At 34.6% G+C, this 14,397-nt stretch overlaps 1 protein-coding gene across 1 annotated transcript; it reads right to left on the bottom strand.

Moving 5' to 3' along the window:
- Positions 1–8,458: 8,458 nt before the first annotated feature.
- Positions 8,459–9,446, bottom strand: LOC108331173 (uncharacterized). Its single transcript, XM_017565815.2, has one exon. The coding sequence runs from the start codon at positions 9,383–9,385 to the stop codon at positions 8,759–8,761; it is 627 nt and encodes a 208-aa protein (XP_017421304.1). The 5' UTR covers positions 9,386–9,446; the 3' UTR covers positions 8,459–8,758.
- Positions 9,447–14,397: the final 4,951 nt, after the last annotated feature.

Here is a 14,397-nt window from a genome sequence, read left to right as displayed (position 1 = left end):
GATAGGGTGTGGGTTTATATACGTTTGTGAGTGAAACAAAACGATGTAATGAGTTTTTGTTCATCTGAGGTGAGGAGAGGTTTTCGTTTTGTTTTCTCCATCGGTCCTGCAGAGTCAACTGCGCTAAGCCAACCAACCATTCTAATTATGTCCTTCTTCCCTTAACACCTTAATTATATATAGCTTCTTTCTATTTCATTCAAAACTTCTTTCTATTTCTTTCTTAATATTACAAAAAAAATATCACCTCCATTATATCTATTTCAATAGAAAAATATATTTCCACACAAATTTTTTAACAATATTTTAATATAACACTTAATTTTCTCACTAGTTCCTTATTTATTTATTATTATGCTCCCATACTCTAAATCCAATAAAAAGATAAAATACTTTTCTTTTTCAAAAAACAAGTATTAGACAATATAAGCTTTAAAGAGAAAATAACATTGCAAGTGTATGCAAAGATAATTATTTTTTTTTCTCTTCATGCATTTATCTTTACATAGACTCTTTGGAAAAAAATATGTTACTTAGAGTTTTAATTTTCTTGTAGGGATATAGTCTTTAAGTATGAGTTCACAAGTTGTGTTGTGTGTACAGGCAGACAAAAAGTATGAAGAAAACATTTTATGAATATTTTCTTATCTCTAAACATTCTTATGATAAAGACTTGTACTGAGATGATTTGCATAGGAAAAGAGAGCACAACACAACAAAAAAGAACATCACTACGGACATGCATTAAAGCGTTACATAATTCTAAACGTTTAGTCATTATACGCATCTACACATTGTCTGTTTGAGTAATATATAACGTTTATGATATTTTTTATGTATGTGTTTAGCGCTTGTATTTTTATCTTAAATAGTTTGCTTTGTTAAACGCTATTTCGTTTAGACGTTTTGTTAAGTTTCAAAACAATGTTTGTTTTGACAATCTTATCTTAATCTATATCTCCATTATCTAATTCGTTGTTATTAAGAAAGAAATATTAAAATTTATCATCTACTGTATATATATTATTGTTACCATTGAATATAAGTCTGACCGTTCAACCGATCGGTTAGACTCAAATGTTACTGTTGAATGTCTCCCCAGTCGACTGATCGGTGAGACTCAGACCATGTTATTACGAACAGGGTCAATCAACCTCGATCGGTGATCGGCGTAAGATAAGGACTACGAAGTTTGGTGGAGGATATTCATAAGAGCTTCCTGTAGCTGCTTGGTCCGGACAACCGTTGAATATCATTAAGCACGCAATTAATGGTGTAACGGTCACCGTGGAACGGTTAAGATTTGCATTGATTCTCATTAAGGGGTAAATTAATTAATTAGATTCCTTTAAGCCCTATAAATAACATATTATCAGGGAGGTAAAGGGATCTTTTTTCCCAATTTTAACTCATTACTAATAGACTTACAGAGGTAAATTCTGACTTGAGCGTCAGAGTGTCTTCTGCAGGTTCCCCCCCCCTGCTTGGTACTTACACTCTGAAGAAGAAATTTAGGCGTGGAGACTGAGATACGGAGAACCGACCGGTTGAAGATAGTGGAGGGTGGAGCATTCTCGAGCGGAAGTGACAGGTGGTATCCTCGACCCATTTCTATAGAAATATTTTGGCGCCCACCGTGGGGTCGATGATTGTTGAAGATACCCTAGCGAGACCATAAGGATGGCACAGGATCCGACAACGTTTATGCAGGAGATGCGAAGAAGGATGGAGGCGATGCAGGCGGAGATCGAAACTTTGAGCGACGAGCGTGATGCGGCTAGAGAAGCTCAAGCTAATCAACAATTTTCCGCACACGCTCAGACACCACCCATTGTAGAATTTCCAGAAACTGATCAGGACTCGGAAGAAGACACTGACCAAGAAGCTGATTGTAGCCGAAACCAAGGGGAGGATCATGGCGAAACCAGCTCGGGCGGTCACTCACGTCTACTGGGAAGTTCTTCAGGAACTCCTGGGCCACGGGCGGTCACTCACGTCTACTGGGAAGTTCTTCAAGAACTCCTGGGCCACGGACGGTCACTCTCGTCTACTGGGAAGTTCTCTAGGAACTCCTAGGCCAAAAAAAGAGAGCTGAGGAACAGTCACTCTCATTCGAGCATCTTTAACCGAGCGGTCTCCCCTGCTTGGCTATTCGACCTTATAAAATGGGTTAGTGTAGTGGTTTACATTCTTTTGACAGTTCATATTCAGTGGTTATTTTCCCTCAGAACAGGTAAGCTGGATAATATCAGTCACTGATCAAATGGGAAAAAGTTCTAAAAAGACTCTCATCATTTACCGCTCGGTACATGGCAAAATTCGAAAGGAGAACTCATAAATCCCGCCACAGGTGAACAACGACTAAAAACAACCTTCCTCAAACTCATAAGTCCTATAGTTAACTACGGCTAAAGCCGAACACTTAACTCGGACTTGGGGGCATATGTCTCGTACCTAGGGTAGACCGAACGGTCAGCATTTAGCACCGTTCGGTCCATCTACTCAGGGCTGTTGGGTCCATCCGCTACGGTTAACCAGGTCAAAGATTGGGCCGCAATTGAGCCAGCGCTTAAGCTATTATTGGGCCAATAGTCCAGCAGGTGCTAAAATCAAAGAATATCTGATTAAAGATATTGATAAGCAGGTTATAAACAACCAACCGAATTTTCAGGTAATCTATTTATATCTTATTCTGTTTATATTTTATTGGGCTTGTATCAGCTCAGGATCCATGAGGTAAGTTATAAATACAAAGCCAAGGCTGAAAGCCAGGTACGTTCTATTCACACTCAATTCATACTCCAATACGTTTCACTCACACTCAACCCATTCTCAAATACTCAAATATCAAATTACACGCCTAACTTGGGCATCAGAGTGCCTTTTGCAGGTACCTCCCCCCTCGTCCAGAAGGAGACTGATCGGTCTACACCAATACCGATCGGGCAACAACAGTAGCTTGAAAGTGACCGAGCGGTTCAGATTGAAGAAAGGAGGGCAACCCAGGCGTTCGGAAGCGGGAAAGATACGTTAACAGGTTAGTCTCTCGGTCTCAGATATATTTGGTCGACAAATATATTTTGATCCTGTGAGCTATACCTAAGGTTTAATCATACCAAATATCTCATGTTAAATACCTGATATAAGATATCTTATACCTAATAGAGGTCGCATGCCGGTTACCAAGTACTCTGTAAAAGATAAGCTGGCTACCGATGATTGAGGATTGCATCCTAAAGGAGTAAACTCAATACGTTATATAACGGGTACGAATGATTGGACGTTGAGTATCGTATTTCCTCAACCAAAGACTAGGTGTCAATCTGCTGATAGACATGCTCCTCATTGGAGCTAGGTGTCGCCTACTGATAAGAGCGCATCAACATATAACATACAATCATCAATGGACCAATAATCAAGGTCCATCCAGGTAAGGGTCCGTCGTTAGTAAATATATTACTATAAATATTATTTTAATCGAGTTTTGATTTTATTTTTTTATTAGTCATATTTTAACCAAAACCTCTAACTCAGAATACTCACTTGAACATTAGAGAATCTTCTGCATACAACAACTCTCGTTCATTCTATAAAAAAAATAAGTATTGGTAAGACAAAAAAAAGGTTTAGAAAATGAATACCAAATACGAGAAGTTTTTGAAGTAAAAGAAGATTTTTTTGCGAAAATACCTTTGACTATATAAGTACTACTTATACATATTGATCTATTTTTGTTTTGAAAATGAATTATGCTAAACGGACTCTCTTATTTAACATTGATTGTTGAGTTGGTCAACATTGATAAAAATAATGAATTTAGAGTTCTACCACCATAAGTAGCAAAATGTCTAATTTACTATAGATATCTCTTTAGGGTTGCAGACAAAATTAATAGCCATAAAAAAAACATGGTTTGTTTCCAAGCAAACACCTATAATATTTAAGAAAATGGTGTATATTTTTAATCCGGTTTCACAGAAATAAACAAATTTGTAAGAAATTATAAAATTAAATAAGTTGTGTGAGATACGGCTTTAAAATAAAGAAATCGTTACATGCACAATGACTTTCATTTAAACCATATTTATTTAGTTATCTTATCATATTGTTTTTCTTTGTTCTCGAATCATGGTAAAGATTAATTGACTATATTGTTTTATCAACAAAATTTTATCATAATTCAACTCAAAAAAATAAATTAATTTCCTCTAAAAATATGACAAGCTTTTATTATTTTAAAATAATGTCACAATATTAAATAAACAAAAAAATTATTGTTCTTTTTTTTGTTAGAATTAAGTGTTCTACTAATCTAAAGAATTTTTATCTTGATTCTTTTATAATTTTTTATGTCAAAACTGACATAGATATTAACAACGTAGAAAAAAATGACTTTTTATGCCTATTAAAAAGATGGCACTTATATACTATAAAGAAATTCTAAATTTTTGTTTAAGTTAAAAAATTGACATAATAATAAATCTCAATTTTTTTTGTTTTGTTCCTTTTAACCATGATATAAACATGAAGACTCGGACTAGGTTTTATATTTGGTATATGACTAACTGGAAATAGTTATGAATACGATTATATAAAAAGTCAGATTTTCTTTATAACAAAGTATTTGGGAGACTTTAGTTATTTTTCTCTAGGTAAAAAAAAATTGTACATTTACAATTCTCAAATGTTCTTGCTGTCAAAATCATTAAATATAAAAATACAAGCTAATAATGTACAAAACACTTACAAAAATGTATCATTAGATCTATAAAAACATACAATATTTTAAACCCTTAATAAAACTGTACAAAAGATTAAATATAAAAATACAAGCTAATAATGTATAAAGCACTTACAAAATGTATCATTAGATGTATAAAACCTACAATATTTTAAATCCTTAATAAAACTGTAGAAACCTGAATGTTATTTTATATAATTATTAATATTTAAAATAAGCTTTTAATTACTATTTTGATCCATTTTGTTTAAAATGTGATCTTCATTGTCTTTTCGTGTGTTCAACTATAATGATTAATTTTGTTCAATTTAGTTTTTTTTAATGACGTCGTCTTGTTAATGGAAGAGTGTATAGAGTGACATTATTTGAATGAGTTGTGCGATTTTTGTTTATATTGCTTGTGTGAGTTATAAAACACCATGGTCCACCACCACCTAGAGACAAAAACATATGGCAGAATCATAGTTCCATCTTCGAACAGTCACAAGCCTCCTAAATCTTCCTCATCGCACCACCACGAAACGTGAGTCCACCTAGAGCACGTAGCCTCAGTTTGATCTTCATTGTGAATGCGAATTATGCAAAATCCCTAAATTCTGCATCGAAATTTTTTCAACTGCTTCCTCAATCAATTTTTTTTCCAGAAAACTCACACAAAACCATCAATATTCCTAATTTCTTTCCATTATCATCAATTATCTATCTCAGACACGCTTCATTCACTAATATGTACTTTTTGTCTCTTTTCCCTTCATTCATTCTAGTTTTTTTCTTCACAATAAACTCAATCATCATCATCATCACTATTTTTCACCATTACAAATTTCATTCCTCTTCTTATTCATCATCATTTTTTACAATAAATTGAAAATCTTTTTCTAGGGTTTTCGAGCTTTTCTCTGGAGTTGTCGAGCTTCTCTCTGAAGTTGTTGAGCTTCTCTCTAGGGTTGTCGAGATTCTTTCTTGGGTTCCCAAGCTTTTTAGGATTTTCGAGCTTCTCTTTGAGGTTGTCGAGCTTCTCTGCGTTTTTCGAGTTTCTCTCTAGGCTTGCCTATGGCAGCGGTGGTGTCTCTAATAGACATGAGTTCATGGAATCCTAACATTTGTGAATAAAAGAGAAGGGTCATGTCACAACTCGCACCTCAAATAAAATATTGCCATATTAAAAGAATTATCCACCTGGTACACTATTTCCTTAACAATTTAGACAATGTCATGAAAAAAGGTCTAATTAAATAAAATTTACCAAAATTTATCAAAATACGAACCAAATTGAACACCTAATAAGGATCATATTGAACAAAGTGGATGGAAATAGTAAGTAAATTAGTAATTAAACCTTTGAAATATCACATGTATTTTGCACTAAATTTTGTAAAAGGTAACTTTGTTTTCTTAAAGATAAGATTTAAGCGAGAAGTTTATTATAACTCTAAGAATGCATAAACGATTTTACATCTAAATTCAATAATGAGAGAAAAGGTATATATGCAACCAATTACCTTTTGACTTTTTAGGAAGTTAAACAAGTTAAATTAGAATAAGATTTAGTAAGTAAAAGGAAATTAATGAAAAAAATATTCCCTACACCACATAACTCATTCGAGGAGGATGTAATCGATTACGAGAAAGAGTGTAACTAATTTCATGAAAACGTAATCAATTACGGAGAGTGAGTAATCAATTCCAAAACTTATGTAATCGATTCCATGAGTTTGGAATCGATTCCCTACTGACATATAACTCATTTCACAAAGCTTGTATTAATTATTTATTAATTTTGTTATTCTACTATTTTAAATAATTTTTATCACAAAATATATTACTTATAAATATCATTTTATATTCCTACTATCATTTAGAACTGTCAAAACGGGCCACCCGACTCGACCCGGTTCGGCCCACCACGGGTTGGTCACTTAGTGAGCTAACTCAACCCAGCTCATTTATTAGCGAGCCAGAAAAATTCGAACCCGGCCCGACCCATCACGGGTTGGTGGATAAACGGGTTGGCTCACTAGCTCACTTAATTACAATTTTTTTAAAATAAAAAAAAATTACAAACTTTCTATAATTCAAATCTAAACAAATTTCACTCCCAAATTTCACTTCCAACATGAGTGTTTAATTAATTTTGAAAATAAGAAACTTAAATAATTTTTTCAAGAAAAAACAAAATAATAAATATTTTTTTTATAAAATTAAAATTAAATTTTAATAAAATAAAATTAGGTAGGTGGGTTGGTGGGCCAACCCGGCCCACCACGGGTTCAACTCGCATGAGCCGGGTTTAAATAAGTCGGGTTGAAATCTAACCTGCATAAAAAAAATACAATTTTTCCAAACCCAATCCGACTCAAACCCGTGGTAGACTGGATTAGCCCACGGATTGTAACCCATTTTGACAGCTCCACTATCATTAAAGGTAATTTGGTAATCTTCATTCTCTATCTATTAAAACATATTTTTAATCAATCTCATTAATAAAATCTCTGACAAACTTTATTTCTAAATCCATTCTCAATCAATTTCCAATCTCTTAAATAAAACAATACACACTTTCCCTCCAATTCATTTACTTACTCTTCCTAAAATTCATCTACTCAAGTGAGGACAACCTAAATTTATACTTATTTTTGTCTTTATATATTTTTATTTAATTCTATTTCCATAACTTTTTAAAATAGAGCCAGGTTAAAATCTATGTAAACTCTCTTTTCTCTCAAATCCATTTCTTTTTTTTACAACATAACACCATTTATTCTGACAATACCCATGATCACGAACACCACCTGGACGACACCCATAAATTTGAAAGCTTTGTTTCCTTTTTACTACTCTTAGTTTAATATTGAAATAGAAAAAATTACAATCTTTTATATTAAGATAGAAAGTAAGTATGTGTTTTTGGTGGACTATTCGTTAAGTAGTTATTTTTGTAATCTATTATTTTTTTTTCATTTATTGAATCACCAAAAGGTGTTGAGTAGTTTAATTTATATATTATATCCCTAACCTTCATTTATTCAATGTGTTTTTTAAATGGGAGATTTCTCATAATCCAGTCTTTGAAAAGTCTTTTAATCAATGCCTTTCACTGTGGAGGATATATTTTCTCTGTTCATTGCCAGTTTCCTCCTTTTTGTCTGTTAAAAATGACCTTTATATTAAAAAGTTGTCAATACCCTCATAAGCAAACTTGATTTATTTGTTTTTTTCACAGTTAACTTGGTGGATCTTGGACTAAAGGGAGTAGTGTGGTTATTATGAAGAAATGCTAACTTCATGCTCAACTATTATTTCTTTAAAATCAGCATTACCTTACTATAATAACATCAAAGTGATTCATGGTAGAACAGTTTATGAAAAAGTTCTGTGGTTGGTTGGATACTGCAGTTCTCTGGCATAAACAAATGGCCATCAACCAGCTCAAATTGTACATCAGGTGGTTATTTTTTTTAAGAAAATTACTGTCCTTCAACTTCACAAATCATTTTTTTAAAATCAAACTACACAAAGGTTGGCTATCTCTTTTTTTTTCACTTTTTTCTATCTTCTTTATTCAAAGCAATGAATCTGTATGGAGCATCCACTTGACAGCATCTTTGTCCTACTTGATCCAAACAAAATTCAATCATATCTTTCCCAATCAGCTAACACTGAAACAAGATCTATAACAGTATACTTAAAATATTGGCTACCGTTGCAATAATTGGATAACATAAAAATCACAAACTCACTTGTATAATTTGCTGTGAATCAAAAACAGCATTTGCATCACATTTCACCTTCCATCCCTAGCAATCATGATCAGAATTGAAACTAAATTATAACTTTATTCCACAAGTTCAATATATAGTATGCCCAAATTACACATTTAAAAGCAGAATAGTACATTCTGCAACTGCCCCCCTTGCAATGATGGTAATGGTAATAATAGTTGACAGATAGCAAAAATCTTAACCAAAACCAAAGGATTAAAAAATTTAGAACATAAATTTGTACTAATCCCACTTCCTAACTGCACAAGATGATCCTTGTGAGAACAAGAGAGAAGCAAGCCATGGAGAAGAAAAACAAGAAAACAAAGTCCCTTGAAGACCATTTCCTAACATCTTTGGTCTCCACCCTCAAACTCTTGGCTCTCCTCAAAGCATCCACCTCCTTCATCAAATCAAACTCCAACCCTTTCTTCTTCAACTCCTCCACGCACTTACCCAGCAACCCTTTGTCCTCCTTCTCCCGCAGCAGCATCCTCTCCATGTGAGCCTCCACAGCGCTTTTGTAGCGCAGGGCCCACATGATTCCGAGAGAGAATAGCAGAGAGCAAAGTGAAGGGAACCATGACTTGTGACAGGAAGAAGACGGTGATGATTGTGAAGAGTTGAAGAGGAGCATGAGAGTGGTGGAGTGGAAGAGGAAGAAGAAGATGTAGAGTGTGGTGATCTCTTTGCGCGTAGAATCTATTTGAGTCTCCTTCAGAGCTATGCGGGTATTGATGAGTTCCTCTTCTTTAAGCCACTGCTTCAGGAGGAGCTTGTGCGTCGGTGTTTCAGCGATTTGGTGAAGTGGGTGCATGTGCTTCCACTCCATGATCGATGATCTCGTTGTGCTCTGTTGTTGTTCGTCGTTAATTTTAGCCATTGGAGCGTTGCAGAGAGAGAGAGAAAGAGAGAGAAAGAGAGAAAGAGAGAGAGAGAGAGAGATTGGGTTCGTATTCTGAATCGAATAGTTGAATATAAAAAGGGTGTATTGATGAGGATTTTTGAATTTTTCCAACGGTCGAATTTTGTGAATTTCCAGAAATACTCCTCCCTACGGTTTTTTTAAATCTACGTTTCCATATTTCTAACGCTAAAACGGGACAGATGACTTCGAACTTGGGTTACCCAATCTTTTTCTCAAATTTTATTGTAAAATAAAGTTATATCTTTAATTATATTAATTGTTGTTTTTCTGTCATCAAATAGTTACTGCTGTTATTGTTATTTACTATTGCATCACTAACAACTCCATTATTTTAAAATAAAAAAAGAAGAGAATTTAAATAAAAAATTTAGTAATACAGCAAAACAATATTTATAAGAAACTAATTTGTTGTATTAGCATTTTAATTGATCGTTTCAACTTCTAGTCAAATACTAACAACGTAACGAACACTCATCTTATATTATTATTATTATTATTATTATTATAAAATAAGTTATAGAATTAAAACTTTGAAAAAAAAATTACTGAGAACAACAAGAGAAAACTGGTGGAAAATAATATGCATTATAAATTATAACACTTAATTTTTATTTTGGTTAAACCCCTTTAGTTGTCGAGTTTTTCTCAGTTTGATTTCTATTTTTTTAAAATCTCCAATTGAGTCCTAAAAAATATTAATTTGAATCAATTGAACCACTGCCGTTAATTTGGCTTAACGGAGGTTAAGTTTTTACTGAGGTTGGAGATTGACGTGTCAATTTTTATAAATGTGACATGCTGAGAGGAATGTGCTTGTGCCACCGTCAGCACCATGGGCAACTCTAGGCCGCCGTCATCCACCCTGCCGCCTTGTCGCAACCTCGCCATCACCCAACACCAGCGTCACCGCCGCAAGACCACCTTGTGCCGCCGTCACGCAATTAATTTATAGCATTCCAGCAACCATCTTCATCTTCTCCAACAGAACCCTTGAACGCGAATCGCAACGCCGTCCCGAGTTTGATTTCTCCACCAGTTCGCAAACATCTTCATCAACCTCCCTCATTGTCATTCAAACACCACCCAACACTGCAAGTCGTCGTTGTTCCTCCTAGTGGTTTGGTTGCCTCAATTGATGTCGTTGTTCCCCTGGCAACACCGGTCTCGATATCTTAGACCTCTTTCTTCCATGTGCTTAACATTCCAACGGTCTTGAACCATCGCTTGGCTTCTCCAAATCGTGCTTTAACATATGGAATAATTGTTGTTATCTCAAAACAGGAATCCCAATTCCAAAACAGAACCTGAAAGCCATATTTCCAAAATCTCGATCATCAACTCAAATGAAACTTACGAGTTCAAGAACACAAGAAGCAGAACTCTGACCCCAAAACGCAATTTGAGAAAACAAGAATAGAGCACCTATAAGAGAATTCACCACTAATGTAACATCCCAAAAATACAGTCTTAAACTATATCATAGAATAATTACATTGAATAATAATAATACAGATCAATCTTACACTAAAAGAGAACGTACGGTAATGGCCGAACGGCCTTACCGAAAGAGCTACAAATTTAAACTGTACAATTAAGCAAGTCTGACCGAACGGTTTACAAAAAAACAATACCGGACGGTCATACAAAACAAAAGGAAAAGGTGATCGAACGACCACCTTACTATAAAACTAAACTACTGACCAAACGTTCTATTGTTCGGTCTTAACTTCTACCTCAACTAGGTTTTCTTCCTCCAGCGCCTCTTCCAACAGCTCGTTTCCTTCTGCTCACATCCACACGGATGATCATTGCAATGACAAAGACGAACGTACAAAACAGACAAGACAGGAAACACAGGGTAAGCTTATGTAATTTAATTCATGTATAAACATACATTTCACACAATCAATCAAACAAGATAAATTCATCATTCATTCATACAAAGCCTAATACTAGACTGACTGTCCGGACTGTATGAAATCTGTGTAGCTACGACGTTCGTGCACCCGGGTGATGTAGTAACTGGGATACCCTCAACAGCTGCCACCCGAGGTTAATCCTATCTGTCAAAATTAACCATAAGGACTAGGACCTCCTGCCGTTCCCACATATGACCTACCCTCCTCTACGTGAACATCAGAATGAACCGCTAGCTTAGCATGCCCACATTCATACTTTACCAATTTCAATATTCATTCATGAGTTATTCCTCCCCGAAACGCTCGTCCATAATCCACACATTTCATCCATATCATATTCTCTTCATCTTTCATTAATAATCATCTCACTTAAACATTTCGCACATAGATCCGTAAGGATACCAAAATACCGAACGTTCAATTTTCACATTTAAATAGACCGAACACTTGGAGTGTGACCGAGAGGTCTCCCGTTCCAGAACAGACTAAGGCCGGGAGGTTTACTATCAGGTTGAGAAAGAAATCGAGTGCAATAGATATCGCAAGAAACGCATGGAACGAACGTTAATTACAAAGTGAGCCAATTAGATGAACTGACTCTTGAGAGCTCCAACCGAACACCGAAAGACCATGCCAAGTGCTAAGACTCTAGACCGGAACCAATGGATGCAGACACTTCAAGACATTCAAAGAATAATACTTAGAAGAACTCTCATGAAGAACCCGAACGCTTTTGAATACTTAGTTTGTTTGAGTTTAGCATCAAGAAAACCGAATGCCAGTCAATGACCGAGCACGGTAGAGAGAGAACTCTATTGAATTTTGACGAACGCTATCAAGATAGATTATAAAAGAAAAGAGAAGGAGCGCTTGGTGTAAGACCGAGCACTACTCAGTATGAGTGCTTGGTGTAAGACCGAGCACTACTCAATAAGAGCGCTTGGTGTAAGACCGAGCACTACTAAACTTATATTGAAAATCTTGATAAATATAATAAGATACTTATTGGAGTAATGTTTAATAATAAACAAAGATATACAAATACATATATACATACTTAAGTTTATAACTGAATACCAAGAACCAACTATGCTTGGTCGAAGCACAATATTTTGAAACTAAGACGCTCGTCCTCAACTAGGATTCTTCCCAAATGAAAGAATCCAATTCTAACCAAGTTTACTAGAATAACCGAACGGTCAATGACCGTTCAGTGACGAATGTACACTTTCATAGGGAAATTTCATACCAGAATCATTTATATTCAAACTCATTTCTCAACATATATTTTCATAATTTCATACATTCATATCATAGTCAATTTTCATACTTCATACAATCCAAACATATCAACCATCATATATCATATTAATTCAGTCAATTCAACGAACATTCATGAAATACAAATAATCATACAAATTAAATTAATAAGCTTCCCTTACATCTGAGCGTGAACGAACGTTCCTAAAGACAGAATATGGTTCGCCTGACTACAATTCCTTCTACCCTCAACGCTCAACAATTCTTCAAACTAAACCAATAGAAGACCAAAAATGGCTCAGAACGAGATAAACTCATGCAACCAGAACTTGGTTTGCATGTACCAGATAACGAACGTCTAAAGAAAAGAAGATCTTACCAGTTCAGAGCCCGAAACCAATCGGTTCAAACTAAAGCTCTTGACGCCGAAAGTACTTCTACGGTGCCTAAACGGAGATCGGAGAAGAGTAAGGGTGAGGTTTCGTAGAGAGAAGGGAGAGTTTTTAGAGAGAAGGAGGAGAAATGAAATTTTCAGAGTTTGAGGAAGAAGGGTGCATGCAGAGAGTGTGACGTGAATTTTCTGAAAATCAAGTTTTGCTTCCCACGTCAAAACGAGCGTCCGCTCATCTGCTGACATCTACCTTCCACTATCTGATTTTCGGATCCTCTTCGCTTGACACCTGGCGTCCGTTCAGAGGGTTTTTAGGTGCGTTTTAAATGAGGTCTGACATTCCCCCTAACTACAAAAATTTTTGTCCTCGAAAATTAAGACTTACCAGAGAATAGATGGGGTACAAGTCTCTTATTGCATCTTTCACTTCCCATGTAGAGTCGTCAGTCTTCTCGTCCCAGACCACTCTCACCCTAACCCCCAATTCGTGAAACCCAAAACTACAGAAAAGATTTAAGAGAACACCCAAAATCACAACAATCAGGAAACCCAATTTCAACCCCAATTTCAAACGCGAAAACTCATTCAAACCCCAGTCATCTTCCATTTTCTTTTTCTCTGATAAAATGCCAACAAAAGATAGCTCGATGTCTGAGGAAGACGATGAACCTTTGGGTTTCAATTTTCAGAATTTTCTTTTTAATAATATATTTCACGTACAAGGGTATGAGAATGTCATGTTTACTTCCAATCTCAGCAAGATTGAGGATTTTAAAAAAATGGAGATCAAACTGAGAAAAACCCACATAAATTGGGGCAACTAAAGGGGTTTAACCTTTTACTTTTTTACTCTTAAAAGAAAATGGTAACATTAGTTTCTAAGATTATATTTTACCCATCTTAAATTAGCAAAATTCAATTAAATAGATCAAGACAACCAATGTAAAAAAAGATAAATATAGTTATATTATTGATAAAGTTGTCAATTTAATTATAGTCCATTGATCAATTCCAGTTCACTTTTAAAGTAAATTTCTTTTAATTGATTTATCAAATAAGTGGATTGCAAAAGTTTCGACCTATAAAATTCCCATATAAAATAGGGGTTAAAGTAACCATAAGACTTCAATTAATAAATCTTTATAATATTCTAAATTGTAAAATAATCATTAATTATAAATTGATCTTTAATTAAATTTTACTATTTGCAACTTAATTAAATAAATCAATACAAAAGACGTTCTAAATTATTTCCTACGAAAAAGAACCAAATTAAACTTTTAATTTGAAACTTATAAAAGAAATTGAATAAAGATATTGAAATGCAAATTTGAGACATATGATATTTCTTTTTCACAAAAAGAATTGACGATGAAAAGAGTTATTACGTTACACGA

Source organism: Vigna angularis, chromosome 4 (genome assembly GCF_016808095.1).
Source record: "Vigna angularis cultivar LongXiaoDou No.4 chromosome 4, ASM1680809v1, whole genome shotgun sequence".
Taxonomy (NCBI): Eukaryota; Viridiplantae; Streptophyta; class Magnoliopsida; order Fabales; family Fabaceae; genus Vigna; species Vigna angularis.
The sequence above is the reverse complement of the archived record's forward strand: the minus strand, read 5'-3'. Positions and strand labels throughout refer to the sequence as shown.

Coding starts and splice junctions, on each gene's coding strand:
- LOC108331173 (XM_017565815.2), bottom strand. CDS start 9,385: ATGGCTAAAATTAACGACGAACAACAACAGAGCACAACGAGATCATCG.